The sequence below is a fragment of the Erythrolamprus reginae genome, chromosome 10 (assembly GCF_031021105.1).
Source record: "Erythrolamprus reginae isolate rEryReg1 chromosome 10, rEryReg1.hap1, whole genome shotgun sequence".
Lineage (NCBI taxonomy): Eukaryota > Metazoa > Chordata > Lepidosauria > Squamata > Dipsadidae > Erythrolamprus > Erythrolamprus reginae.
In genome coordinates, this window is record NC_091959.1 from 45,912,532 (window position 1) to 45,927,836 (window position 15,305).

At 45.6% G+C, this 15,305-nt stretch overlaps 1 protein-coding gene across 1 annotated transcript in view; it reads left to right on the forward strand.

The window, feature by feature from the left end:
- The window catches only part of LOC139173150 (uncharacterized), a 33,108-nt gene extending 19,500 nt beyond the window's left edge, over positions 1-13,608 (forward strand). The window contains exons 3-4 of the mRNA XM_070762743.1: positions 12,478-12,598; positions 13,147-13,608. Of these exons, the coding sequence (XP_070618844.1) occupies positions 12,478-12,598; positions 13,147-13,608 (583 nt within the window). The remainder of the gene's footprint in view (positions 1-12,477; positions 12,599-13,146) is intronic.
- Positions 13,609-15,305: the final 1,697 nt, after the last annotated feature.

The following is a 15,305-nucleotide window of genomic DNA, read 5'->3' on the forward strand; positions in this document are numbered from 1 at the left end:
CAGAGAGAAGGCTCCCAGTCCCTGAGGATCCCAAATGGTCCCTGAGCGAGCGATGGGGGTGAATCACACTGGGAGGGTCCAGAGCGCTCAGAGAGAAGGCTCTCACGGTCCCTGAGGATCCCAAATGGTCCCTGAACGAGCGATGGGGGTGAATCACACTGGGAGGGTTCAGAGCGCTCAGAGAGAAGGCTCCCAGTCCCTGAGGATCCCAAATGGTCCCTGAGCGAGCGATGGGGGTGAATCACACCGGGAGGGTCCAGAGCGCTCAGAGAGAAGGCTCTCCCAGTCCCTGAGGATCCCAAATGGTCCCTGAGCGAGCGATGGGGGTGAATCACACCGGGAGGGTCCAGAGCGCTCAGAGAGAAGGCTCTCCCGGTCCCTGAGGATCCCAAATGGTCCCTGAGCGAGCGATGGGGGTGAATCACACCGGGAGGGTCCAGAGCGCTCAGAGAGAAGGCTCTCCCGGTCCCTGAGGATCCCAAATGGTCCCTGAGCGAGCGATGGGGGTGAATCACACTGGGAGGGTCCAGAGCGCTCAGAGAGAAGGCTCTCACGGTCCCTGAGGATCCCAAATGGTCCCAGAGGGAGCGATGGGGGTGAATCACACTGGGAGGGTCCAGAGCGCTCAGAGAGAAGGCTCTCCCGGTCCCTGAGGATCCCAAATGGTCCCAGAGGGAGCGATGGGGGTGAATCACACTGGGAGGGTCCAGAGCGCTCAGAGAGAAGGCTCTCACGGTCCCTGAGGATCCCAAATGGTCCCTGAGCGAGCGATGGGGGTGAATCACACTGGGAGGGTCCAGAGCGCTCAGAGAGAAGGCTCTCCCGGTCCCTGAGGATCCCAAATGGTCCCAGAGGGAGCGATGGGGGTGAATCACACTGGGAGGGTCCAGAGCGCTCAGAGAGAAGGCTCTCACGGTCCCTGAGGATCCCAAATGGTCCCTGAACGAGCGATGGGGGTGAATCACACTGGGAGGGTTCAGAGCGCTCAGAGAGAAGGCTCCCAGTCCCTGAGGATCCCAAATGGTCCCAGAGGGAGCGATGGGGGTGAATCACACTGGGAGGGTCCAGAGCGCTCAGAGAGAAGGCTCTCCCGGTCCCTGAGGATCCCAAATGGTCCCTGAGCGAGCGATGGGGGTGAATCACACCGGGAGGGTCCAGAGCGCTCAGAGAGAAGGCTCTCACGGTCCCTGAGGATCCCAAATGGTCCCTGAACGAGCGATGGGGGTGAATCACACCGGGAGGGTCCAGAGCGCTCAGAGAGAAGGCTCTCCCAGTCCCTGAGGATCCCAAATGGTCCCTGAGCGAGCGATGGGGGTGAATCACACTGGGAGGGTCCAGAGCGCTCAGAGAGAAGGCTCTCACGGTCCCTGAGGATCCCAAATGGTCCCTGAACGAGCGATGGGGGTGAATCACACTGGGAGGGTTCAGAGCGCTCAGAGAGAAGGCTCCCAGTCCCTGAGGATCCCAAATGGTCCCTGAGCGAGCGATGGGGGTGAATCACACCGGGAGGGTCCAGAGCGCTCAGAGAGAAGGCTCTCCCGGTCCCTGAGGATCCCAAATGGTCCCTGAGCGAGCGATGGGGGTGAATCACACCGGGAGGGTCCAGAGCGCTCAGAGAGAAGGCTCTCCCAGTCCCTGAGGATCCCAAATGGTCCCTGAGCGAGCGATGGGGGTGAATCACACTGGGAGGGTCCAGAGCGCTCAGAGAGAAGGCTCTCACGGTCCCTGAGGATCCCAAATGGTCCCTGAACGAGCGATGGGGGTGAATCACACTGGGAGGGTTCAGAGCGCTCAGAGAGAAGGCTCCCAGTCCCTGAGGATCCCAAATGGTCCCTGAGCGAGCGATGGGGGTGAATCACACCGGGAGGGTCCAGAGCGCTCAGAGAGAAGGCTCTCCCGGTCCCTGAGGATCCCAAATGGTCCCTGAGCGAGCGATGGGGGTGAATCACACCGGGAGGGTCCAGAGCGCTCAGAGAGAAGGCTCTCCCGGTCCCTGAGGATCCCAAATGGTCCCTGAGCGAGCGATGGGGGTGAATCACACCGGGAGGGTCCAGAGCGCTCAGAGAGAAGGCTCTCCTGGTCCCTGAGGATCCCAAATGGTCCCTGAGCGAGCGATGGGGGTGAATCACACCGGGAGGGTCCAGAGCGCTCAGAGAGAAGGCTCTCACGGTCCCTGAGGATCCCAAATGGTCCCTGAGCGAGCGATGGGGGTGAATCACACCGGGAGGGTCCAGAGCGCTCAGAGAGAAGGCTCTCACGGTCCCTGAGGATCCCAAATGGTCCCTGAGCGAGCGATGGGGGCGAATCACACCGGGAGGGTCCAGAGCGCTCAGAGAGAAGGCTCTCCCGGTCCCTGAGGATCCCAAATGGTCCCTGAGCGAGCGATGGGGGTGAATCACACCGGGAGGGTCCAGAGCGCTCAGAGAGAAGGCTCTCCCGGTCCCTGAGGATCCCAAATGGTCCCTGAGCGAGCGATGGGGGTGAATCACACTGGGAGGGTCCAGAGCGCTCAGAGAGAAGGCTCTCACGGTCCCTGAGGATCCCAAATGGTCCCTGAACGAGCGATGGGGGTGAATCACACTGGGAGGGTCCAGAGCGCTCAGAGAGAAGGCTCTCACGGTCCCTGAGGATCCCAAATGGTCCCTGAGCGAGCGATGGGGGTGAATCACACCGGGAGGGTCCAGAGCGCTCAGAGAGAAGGCTCTCCCGGTCCCTGAGGATCCCAAATGGTCCCTGAGCGAGCGATGGGGGTGAATCACACTGGGAGGGTCCAGAGCGCTCAGAGAGAAGGCTCTCACGGTCCCTGAGGATCCCAAATGGTCCCTGAGCGAGCGATGGGGGTGAATCACACCGGGAGGGTCCAGAGCGCTCAGAGAGAAGGCTCTCCTGGTCCCTGAGGATCCCAAATGGTCCCTGAGCGAGCGATGGGGGTGAATCACACCGGGAGGGTCCAGAGCGCTCAGAGAGAAGGCTCTCACGGTCCCTGAGGATCCCAAATGGTCCCTGAGCGAGCGATGGGGGTGAATCACACCGGGAGGGTCCAGAGCGCTCAGAGAGAAGGCTCTCACGGTCCCTGAGGATCCCAAATGGTCCCTGAGCGAGCGATGGGGGCGAATCACACCGGGAGGGTCCAGAGCGCTCAGAGAGAAGGCTCTCCCGGTCCCTGAGGATCCCAAATGGTCCCTGAGCGAGCGATGGGGGTGAATCACACCGGGAGGGTCCAGAGCGCTCAGAGAGAAGGCTCTCCCGGTCCCTGAGGATCCCAAATGGTCCCTGAGCGAGCGATGGGGGTGAATCACACTGGGAGGGTCCAGAGCGCTCAGAGAGAAGGCTCTCACGGTCCCTGAGGATCCCAAATGGTCCCTGAACGAGCGATGGGGGTGAATCACACTGGGAGGGTCCAGAGCGCTCAGAGAGAAGGCTCTCACGGTCCCTGAGGATCCCAAATGGTCCCTGAGCGAGCGATGGGGGTGAATCACACCGGGAGGGTCCAGAGCGCTCAGAGAGAAGGCTCTCACGGTCCCTGAGGATCCCAAATGGTCCCTGAGCGAGCGATGGGGGTGAATCACACCGGGAGGGTCCAGAGCGCTCAGAGAGAGGGCTCTCCCAGTCCCTGAGGATCCCAAATGGTCCCTGAGCGAGCGATGGAGGTGAATCACACTGGGAGGGTCCAGAGCGCTCAGAGAGAAGGCTCTCCCAGTCCCTGTGGATCCCAAATGGTCTCAAACCGGAAGGATCCTTTTGGCTCACCAGTCCTGCTCCTTCAGATTCTTAGAAATAAGTTCAGTAGCAGCCAAATCTGTTAGGTAGGGTAGGTAGGGTAGGGTAGGTGGGTAGGTAGGTAGGTAGATACATAGATATTATAGAGGGGGATAGATATATAGATAGATAGATAGATAGATAGATAGATAGATAGATAGATAGATAGATAGATAGATAGATAGATAGATAGAGGCCCTTTTTAATTCTAGATGTGGCCGTTGAAATGCTGAGTAGATTTCTTGCCTGGCTTAATGTTGGTTCTTAGAACCAGAAAACATCTTAATGGCCATTGATTTATAATAGATTTTATAGTTTTCTGCCTGGCATAAATTGAGCCATGGCCATTGTTCTTAGAACCAGGGGGGAAATACCTGAAAGGCCCTTTTTAATGTTAGGTATCAGTTATTGATTTATAGCTGATTTAACAGTTATTGATAAAAGGTTTCTAGTTCTCCACCTTAGAATAATTTTAGCCTGGGCTGTGATTGAAAATGTATGTTGTTTTGACTGGTAAATGTTAATCACGACACACACTATGTGGCCCTCACCTCAAGAATTGTGGTTTCTTTTGTCACACACATTTGTCATCTTTATTCCTGAAATATCTGTAAATGGCGACTGATGCTTGGTAATATTCTGTTATATATATTCTTATAATATTCTGACATGTACCTTTTGGAATGCAGCTGAATTTTACTTACACTGTTGTAAAGTAGCTGTGATGCTGATGGTAGACAAGATATTGCCTATTTTAAATTCCTGTAGTTCCTTAATGTCCTTTCATATCATCTCTTCACCAAGAGATACCTGTTGCGATATTAAAATGTTCAACCTTAAAGTTGTGTTTTCTTTCTGAGAGTTGTGGTTTCTTTTACAAATCAAATAAAAAATGTAAAATGTATTTTAAAAAATACTTTTTAATTAAGTTTCTTTAAAAAAAATACATATAACAAAAAAAAGACAATACAATACAAAAATACCAAACAACAAAAATCGCAACAACAAAAAATTCTGAATAATATGTAAACTTATACTTTAAGAGGGGGAAAAATAAACCATTCTCTCCGACTCTTCGGAGAGGGGCGGCATACAAATAATAATAATAATAATAATAATAATAATTATTATTATTATTATTATTATTATTACTACAATTATCAATATACAATAAAATTTATATAAAATATTTTCATTTTCTGGCTTGAATATTTGGTGTCCTTTTACTTGGTTATTGTTACCTTATCTATAAATAACTATTTTCTTATGTTAAATCTGTATTAAATATTTAATATTCTAAAAATACTTTATATAGATATTATATAAATATATAATAAATTTAATTGTATTGTTCAAAAATTCCTTTTTTAAATGTTAAATTATATAGTAATTTTAATTTTCTTTCCTTTTTGTAAACCATTCATTAAAATTTTTTGTCGCTGGTGTCTTCCTTATTTCTTAATTTTAACGCTTTCATGGCATGGGGGAAAGCGGAGCTTCAATCCTCCATTGCCAGAGTGTCTCTCTCCCTTGGTAGGTTTGTCTTGCGTGTAGAGATAGAGAGCGTCCACCTTTCCCCTCCCAGCCGCCAAAGAGAGCAGCGTGGCACTTGCCATGAGAGCCATCTCAGTTGTCCTCCCCACACACTCGCAAGCCGCCCCCACCGGCTTGCAAAATAGGAAAGCCGCTACCGCCACTGCTGACCGCTCAGAAAAGCCGCTGCTGGCCGCCGCTGGAAGAAGCCTTTATCTGAGGAGCCGCCACCGCTTCCCCTGCTTGAAGCAAGACGCCTGACAGGTTTGAAGACCAACTTCCAAGTTGGAAGACCCCCTGAGTTAGGAGTGCAAGGGTCTTCAAACCTGGCAAGTTTAAGGCTTGCGACTGAAGGAGGAATTCTGGGAGTTGAAGTCCACAAGCCTTAAAGCTGTCAAGTTTGAAGTTTATAAAAAGTGTACATGGTTTTAAACAGCATACATGGTTGTAAAAAGTATTCTGCTACACTGGTGTTTTATTAAATAATATAATATTGCACCATTTGGTTCAGAATACTTTTTTCCTTGTTTTCCTCCTCTAAAATCTAGGCGCGTCTTATACACCGAAAAATACGGTATATGAATTTCAGACTCCCCGCCCCTCTAAATAGTACGTTCCCATTTTGTTTTTTACTTTAAAATAAGGTATGTGCAATGTGCATAGGGATTTGTTCATAGTTTTTTAATATAGTCCAGCCCTCCAGCAGTCCGAGGGACAGTGAACTGGCCCCCTGTGTAAAAAGTTTGGGGACCCCTGCCATACACTCTGCAGGCCGGAAATAGCCCGTTTCTGGCCTTCCCAAACTTCTATATAGTCTCTATCTGTCTAGTCTGGAGGACAGAAGGGAAAGGGGGTGAACATGATCGAAACATTTAAATATGTTAAAGGGTTAAATTAGGTTCAGGTGGGAAGTGTTTTTAATAGGAAAGTGAACCCAAAAACAAGGGGGCACAATCTGAGGTCAGTTGGGGGAAAGTTCAGAAGCCACGGGAGAAAATATTATTTTGCTGAAAGAGTAGTAGATGCTTGGAACAAACTCCCAGCAGACATGGTTGGTCAATCCACAGTCACTGAATTTGAACCTGTGTGGGATAAACATAAAATAAAATACAGGAAATAGTACGGGTCCAAAGACGGGCTACAAAAATGTGGGAAAGATCAGAAGCAACATGAGAAAATATCATTTGACCGAAAGAGTAGTAGATGCTTGGAAAAAACTTCCAGCAGAAGTGGTTGGTCAATCCACAGTCACTGAATTGAAACATGCCTGGGATAAACATAGATCCATCCTAAGATAAAATACAGGAAATATAAGGGCAGACTAGAGGGACCATGAGGTCTTTTTCTCCCATCAATCTTCTACGTTTCTATATCTTTACCAGCAGAGGGAGCAAAAGGCCTAATTTTGTATTGTGTTTGCCTAAGTTAACATTTTGCAGAGTCTACAGATGTTGTTAATGTCTATGTGTCTGTTGATGGCTGATTGGTGAGGGTGCCTGACTTCTAGGAATTTCCGGGCATTCTTGACCTCGGAATCTCAAAGGCCAACTCCATTGCCAAAATTAACCAGCAAGCCTCTTGAATATAAACCGATATCAAACTGTACTTCTTACTAGCTAGCACTGATGATATTCTTAATTTGGGGAATAGAGTAGAGTAGAATAGAATTCTACTCTTTGGTGCAGATGCTCTCAGTGTACAGTAACCCCTTTTTCATCTTACAAACATTTCACCTTACAAACCTCGTCCTGGAACCAATTAAGTTCATAAGATGAGGTATCACTGTACTTTGGATTTTAGAGCAGGACCACCACATATGAAAAAAGGTTCCCAAGTGTTTCTTACACTTCCAACAGGTATCTTTAAGTTTGGGGTAAATCTTAGCAAGTCTTTGCGGTGCAAATACCACCTATTACAGGAGTTTGTAAAATTTTTCCTTAATAAATTATTATTATTATTATTGTTGTTGTTGTTGCTGTTGCTGTTGTTGTTTTGCTGTTGTTGTTGTTGTTATTATTATTATTATTATTATTATTATTATTATCATCATCATCATCATCATCCCTGATATCAACGCTGAGCTACAGATATTCTCTTCTATTATAGTTTATAGTTTATTAGATTTGTATGCCTCATGCAAGGAATTCCATCTAGACACACATTCAATTTTTTTGGTGCCCAGGGAAAAAAACCTCAACAGAAATTGTGTTACAAATTGTTCCCCAGTGTTATTCAGGGCCCTTGTAGCAACTCTGCACAGTCACTCCATGAATTGCGGCAAGTCGTGGACATTATCTGTAATCTCTGGAGAAGTTTTATTTGCTGGGCCCTGGGAATTTATTTCGGCTCTTCTGTTGTCGAATTTCCCTTCCTGTCCTTCCTTCCCTCATTTTTCTTCTGGTCTTGGGTGTTTCGACTGAGTCACGCGGGAATGATGACATCTAGGAAAAGGGCCCCGAAGATTAAGCAAAGCCGCAGCTCCTATTTTAATACCCAGTTCTGGGTAGAAAGTTCTGCTTTCCGCCTCTTATCTCCTTCCTAGGAATGTACTTGCCAATACTGAGTCTGCAAACTTCAGAAAGGGAGGGAGGAAGGGAAAATAATGTTTTATTTTTACCCCCGAAAGGAGGAAGATCTGGACCCCATATCCTGCTACCATGGAGGCTCAGCAGCTGGAAATAGGATGGAGGGCAGGGCTTCCCTTTAAAAAATAAAAAAAAAATTATTATAGATTAGATTAGATTTATTGGATTTATATGCCGCCCCTCTCCGCAGACTCGGGGCGGCTCACAACAGTGGCAAAAAACAGTACATAGTGACAAATCCAATACCCACCAATCCAATTACAATTTTAAGTAAAGAAATTCATAAAAACAACCCCAATATATATAAAGAACAAGCACACAATCAATCAAACACCAAAACAACATGGGCAAGGGGGAGATGTTTCAGTTCCCCCATGCCTGACGGCAGAGGTGGGTTTTAAGGAGTTTACGAAAGGCAAGGAGGGTGGGGGCAATCCTTATCTCAGGGGGGAGCTGGTTCCAGAGGGTCGGAGCCCCCACAGAGAAGGCTCTTCCCCTGGGTCCTGCCAGACAACATTGTTTAGTCGACGGGACCCGAAGAAGGCCGACTCTGTGGGACCTAACCGGCCGCTGGGATTCGTGCGGCAGAAGGCGGTCCAGAAGATATTCTGGTCCGGTGCCATGAAGGGCTTTATAGGTCATAACCAACACTTTGAATTGTGACCGGAAACTGATCGGCAACCAGTGCAGACTGCGAAGAGTTGGAGTAATATGGGCATACTTAGAGAAGCCCATAATTGCTCTCGCAGCTGCATTCTGCACGATCTGAAGTTTCCGAACACTTTTCAAAGGTAGCCCCATGTAGAGAGCGTTGCAGTAGTCGAGCCTCGAGGTGATGAGGGCATAATATCAAATATAGACGTTTCATGATCATGACCCAAAATTTTATTGATCAAATTGAACCGGGTCCAAAGACGGGCTACAAAAATGGTGGAAGGTCTTAAGCATCAAACTTTATCAGGAAAGATTTAATGAACTCAATCTGTATAGTCTGGAGGACAGAAGGAAAAGGGGGGACATGATCGAAACATTTAAATATGTTAAAGGGTTAAATAAGGTCCAGGAGGGAAGTGTTTTTAATAGGAACACAAGAACAAGGGGGCACAATCTGAGGTTAGTTGGGGGGAAAGTTCAGAACCAACGTGAGAAAATATTTGTCTGAAAGAGCAGTAGATGCTTGGAACAAACTTCCAGCAGACATGGTCAATCTACAGTAACTGAATTTAAACATGCCTAGGATAAACATAGATCCATCCTAAGATAAAATACAGGAAATAGTATAAGGGCAGACTTAGATGGACCAAGAGGTCTTTTTCTGCCATCAATCTTCTATGTTTCAATGTTTCGAAGGAAGGAAGGAAGGAAGGAAGGAAAGAAGGAAGGAAGGAAGGAAGGAAGGAAGGAAGAATCCACAGTAACTGAATTTAAACAGACCTGGGGTAAACATCTATCCATCCTAAGATAAAATACAGGAAATAGTATAAGGGCAGACTTAGATGGACCAGGAGGTCTTTTTCTGCCATCAATCTTCTATGTTTCTATTAAAAGAAGGAGACACCATCAGGGCCAGGTCTCCAGGGCAGAAGGTATAAAATTTTACTTTTCTCCAACATTAAATAAAAACAATACACAATTGCAAACACTGAAAACACGCTTATAACAAAACATATATAATGTTTTTCTTTTTCTCTTAATCATTCAATGGAGGCTCTCATCTCTTTGCCCTTGAGAAAACGTTCTATAGAATTTATACAACATTATCAATTCAAAGACCTTTAAATAACAATCTTTTCCCCCCCATCTCACACTGAAAAATTACATGACATCCAAATAAACAGTGCCGGACTCTCTTTTATGCAAATCTTAATTCAAACTTTCATTTCTCCATTAAACGAATTAATCAATATAACAATATAAATGTGAACTCCTTTTTTCTTCTACCCTTATTCTTTCGTCTTTTTTTTCTTCCTTTTTTTCCCTTTTATTTTAGCTCAATTTAAGTTAGAATTTTAAATTTTTTACATATGTTGCTAAATATTTTAGATGTGTTCTTATTTACCACTTTATAATTGATATTTTAAAATATTTTATAGACGGTGTTAAACAACGACAAGATTTTTTCTTTTCATTTTTTTTAATGCTTAAATATAAAGATGACTTCTACTCTGAGCGGAGCGACTGTAGCTCCACTAAGTGTTGCATGTTATCTATGTCATGTTTGTCTATGAAATTTAATAAAAATATTTTTTTTAAAAAACCCTAATTAATCCCGTATCAACTTATCATATAATTACTAGGAGTCAAACGCTTCCTCAGTCTCAAGTCCTTCGGCGCCCACAAGAGATTTAAAGTCCAAACCACCTTGAATTCCCTTGACTTTTTTATCTACCGCCAAAGGGCTTTAACCGTTAGTAGTTCAGATTCTCGCAGGGAGCATAAGTTTGTAATGAGCCTGCATTCATTTGAACCGCCTTGAGTCCAGGTTTCCTGTGCTTAACAGTTGCTTTCAAATTTTTTACCCAATCGTCAACATCTCACCAGGATTTGCTGGGTGGGCAACTATGATTGCTTAAATAAGACTGTGTCATCAAGTCATGTCATGTCACGTCACATCACGCCACAAGCCAAGACAAGACAGGCCAGGCCTGGATGAGTCAAGTCAAGTCGAGTTGATTCGAGCCAAGCCAGGCCAGGCCAGGCCAAGTCAAGTCAAGTCAAGTCAAGTCAAGTCAAGCCAAGCCAAGCCAAGCCAAGCCAAGCCAAGCCAAGCCAAGCCAAGCCAAGCCAAGCCAAGTTAAGCCAAGCCAAGCCCAGCCCAGCCCAGCCCAGCCCAGCCCCGCCCCGCCCAGCCCAGCCCAGCCAAGTCAAGTCAAGCCTGCCAGGCAAGGCCAAGCCAAGCCAAGCCAGGTCAAGCCAGGTCAAGTCAAGCCAAGTCATGTCATTCATGGCATGGAAAAGTCCTTCAAATCGATTCTCTAACTCAAGTTGGGCGCCCTGAATTTGAAAGTATTCATTCACAGAAAAGACATAGGCGATCACCCATCTTAAGAGCACAACTCTAGTTGGCGCAACCACATAAAAACAAGCCAACCACCACCATCACCACAAGCGATAGACGAGAAGAACCAAACCTGGCTGGCTTTCCATCCTTCTCCAATGCACCCGGCCATCGCTTCCTGTTCCTCACCTTCCCCCTCTTTCATGATCCATATTTCAAAGGCAGAAGTCTTTCTGACATTCCTTGATGTCAACGCCGGTGGGAATTGCGTCACCATCAAGTAGCGAAGACCCTGGTCACCCACGGAAGGGAGAAGTCACCGTTTGCTCTCGTAACCCGTGTTGACCTCAGGGAACTCAAATGCTAAGCTTGGCAGAGTTGTGTTTCCCTTTGTGCCCGCCTGCCTGGCCGTTGGATTGCTTCTTCTTTTTCGAAGACGTCTCTGCGAGTGTGGGTTTTGTGTGTGTGGGCGAGGAGGACCACGCCCAGCTGGAAGAGATGACTGAAACTAAGGCTCCCCCCTTCAGTCAGTCAACTGCAGAAGAATGGTGGAGAAGCCATCCGCGGTCGCGGCTCAACTTGGTAGGTTGATGACTCCACATTCTCTCTCCCTTCTTGTTTGTTTTCTCTCCCTTCCGTCTTTCCTTTCTTTCTTTCTTTCTTTCTTTCTTTCTTTCTTTCTTTCTTCCTTTCTCTCTCTCTCGTGTGTTTGTGTGTGCGTGAGAGAGAAAGAGACAACAACCCCTTGGCAGGACTCATCCTGCTCCTCACTTGCTTCTTCTCTTTAATAATAATAATAATAATAATAATAATAATAATAATAATAATAATAATAATTCATTAGATTTGTATGCCGCCCCTCTCCGCAGACTCGGGGCTTGATATTCTGCTGTATGGATAGAAACATAGAAGATTGACGGCAGAAAAAGACCTCCTGGTCCATCTAGTCTGCCCTTATACTATTTCCTGTTTAAATTCAGTGACTGTGGATTGACCAACCACGTCTGCTGGGAGTTTGTTCCAAGCATCTACTACTCTTTCAGTCAAATAACATTTTCTCACCTTGCTTCTGATCTTTCCCCCAACTAACCTCAGATTGTGCCTCCTTGTTCTTGGGTTCCTATTAAAAACACTTCCCTCCTGAACCTTATTTAACCCTTTAACATATTTAAATGTTTCGATCATGTCCCCCCTTTCCCTTCTGTCCTCCAGACTCTACAGATTGAGTTCATGAAGTCTTTCCTGATACGTTTTACCCTTAAGACCTTCCACCAAGGGTTCTTTCTTTCTTCTTCCTTCCTTCTTTCCTCCTTTCTTTCTTTTTCTTTTTCTCTTTCTCTCTTTCTTTTTCTTTGTCTCTATGTGTCTCTTTTTCTTTCATTCTTTCTATTTCTCTTTTTCTTTCTTTCTCTATTTACTTTGTCTCTTTCTTCTTCCTTCCTTCCTTCTTTCCTTCTTTCTTTCTCTTTCTTTCTTATTGGATTTATATGCCTTGTCCCATTGCACTAAATTCTCGGCAGTGGCTCACAGTGGTTGATCTTCTACTCCTTATCTACCTTCCTGTCCAGTCTTAGCATCTGCTTTTTGGCTTTTGTGCCCGAGTCTGGTGGATTCCACCCCCAGCATCTGCCTCAGGTGTCCGAGGGATCCAGATTTTCTGCAGAAAATTCGGCTACAGATCATGTGGTTGAAACGACCTACTGGAGATTTATACAAATCTTACGTAAGTAAAGCGGTAGTAAATTTTTTTTTAATCTCATCACTATCTTAGACAACTTGTATATCATTTGTCTAGCACAAAGGCAAGATATATATGCCAGGGACATTTGTAGAACTGTTTAATTTAATTCTTCTTCTTCTTCTTCTTCTTCTTCTTCTTCTTCTTCTTCTTCTTCGTCTTCGTCTTCTTCCTTCTTCTTCTTCTTCTCCTTCTTCTTCTCCTCCTCCTCCTTCTCTCCTTCTCCTCCTCCTTCTCCTCCTCCTCTTCTTCTTCTCCTTCTTCTCCTCCTCCTCTTCTTCTCCTCCTCTCCTCCTCCTCTTCTTCTCCTTCTTCTCCTCCTTCTCCTCCTCCTGCTCCTCTCCTCCTCCTCCTCCTCCTCCTCCTCTTCTTCTTCTCCTCCTCCTTCTGCTTCTCCTCCTCCTCTTCTTCTTCTTTTCCTCCTCTATCTTCAGCGATGTTCCCTATCTTCAGCGATGTTCTCTATCTGAATGATGCTCCTCTCGGAAGGCCAACGATTTATGACTTTATGCCCCTCTGATTTTCGCACCCAGCTGACTCACATGGACCTACAAGACCCTCTGCGCAACTATTGCGAGGTGCCCGTTGCATGGCTCCCCAGGCGAAACATCACGAAGGAACCGGAGAAGGCCCTGTTGCAAGGACTCTACGCGGCCGTGGTCCGTATGGAGCGGGCGCTGAAGGCCTTGGCAAACCGGCTCGCGGACGAAGAGAGGCCATTCTCCCGCCAGCTAGCCACCGTTTCCCTCTCGCTAACCGGTCTCCTTTCCAACATCCGGTGTGCCCAGTGCCGAAGGGGCCTTCTCTCCATGCCCGTCGCGCCTTCGGAAAGCGGTCAAGATTCTTCCTCCTTCGCCCAGAAGATAGAAGGTTGCCAGGTCCTGTGGAACATCACCAGGTTCATCAGAGGTTTAGCCAAGGTTTTCCAAAAACAGAGCGCGAAAGGCAAACGACCAGAAAGGCCAAAAAAGAAGAAGCTTCGAACAACTCGGTAGTAGTGATGCTGTAGAGACCTCCTCCCATATTTTGGGACACCGTGGACAGGTGGGAGGAGGCCTGGTTTCATGCACAGGTTTTATGGACAGGTGGGGGGGAGGGCCTGGTTTTGTGTGATGCCTGAATCCTGTAGATGGGACTTGGTTTCTGACATGGTGTAGGCGCCAATCCACATTTCCAAGGTTTGCAATCCTTGGTTGTAGAGTCAAAGTTGCGGATTCCACAGCACCTCATCGAGTGAATGTATGTTTGTTGAGGGTTGCAACATATTTTATATTGTCTTCTTATTTATTGCTCTTGTTTTTATATTGTTGGTATTTATTCTCAGGAATTTAAGACGCCCAGAATTGGGTGGCAGAGAAATCCAAATAAATAAATAGATAAAGAATGAATGAATGAATGAATGAATGAATGAATGAATGGACAAATGACAAAATTGAACGGGTCCAAAGACGGGCTACAAGAATGGTGGAAGGTCTTAAGCATAAAACGTATCAGGAAAGATTTCATGAACTCAATCTGTCTAGTCTGGAGGACAGAAGGAAAAGGGGGGACATGATCGAAACATTTAAATATGTCAAAGGGTTAAATAAGGTTCAGGAGGGAAGTGTTTTTAATAGGAAAGTGAACACAAGAACAAGGGGACACAATCTGAGGTTACTTGGGGGAAAGATCAGAAGCAATGTGAGAAAATATTATTTTACTGAAAGAGTAGTAGATGCTTGGAACAAACCTCCAGCAGATGTGGTTGGTCAATCCACAGTCACTGAATTTAAACATGCCTGGGATAAACATAGATCCATCGTAAGATAAAATACAGAAAATAGTATAAGGGCAGACTAGATGGATCATGAGGTCTTTTTCTGCCATCGGAGTCTTCTATGTTTCTATGTTTCTATAAACAAACAAATAAAAGAAGGAATGAAAGAAAGAAAGAAAGAAAGAAAGAAAGAAAGAAAGAAAGAAAGGTCTTAAAATTGCCAAACTGGAAGAACTCTGTGACGCGAGGCTGGCTTGCTTGGGTTTTTCTTTTTTTGCTGGGAATCTCTCAGGGGTGGGCAAAACATGCACATACACAGTGCCCAAAAAATCCAGGTTGAGGGGGCATTATTTTTTTTAAAAAAGGCGAAAACAAGATGTCAACCTGATGCCCAGTGCCAAAAACGTGGCTTTTGTTCATGCTCAGAAGAAAAAATAAATTCAAAAATTAATTAAAAAAAACAATTTTTTTAAAAAATCCAACTTTTTAAAAAATGCAAAAAACTTCAAAAACAAATTTAAAAAATAAAAAAATCATTTTTTTAAAAAAACATATGCAGTGCCAGAAACTTGGTTTCTGTGCATGCTCAGAAGTAACAATAAATTCAAACATTCAATTTTTTTTTAAAAAAATTAAAAAATCATTTTTTTTAAAAATCAAAAATTAAATATTTTTAAAAATCAATTTTTTTAAAAAAAAATATGGTGGTGCCCACCATATGAACTAATTCCACCTCTGGAATTGCCTGATTTTTGCCATCAAGAAGAATTTGTTCAGGGGTGGGGTTTTTTTTCACTTTTTAATTTTTTTTAAAAAATGAATCTAGGACTCAAGTCTTGTCCGTTGATTTCCAAGCTTATCCCAGGGTGGCAGAAAAAAAAGGTTTTGCAGTATGGGAACCTGACCGTTTTTCCCCTATGATTCAGGGATGGATGA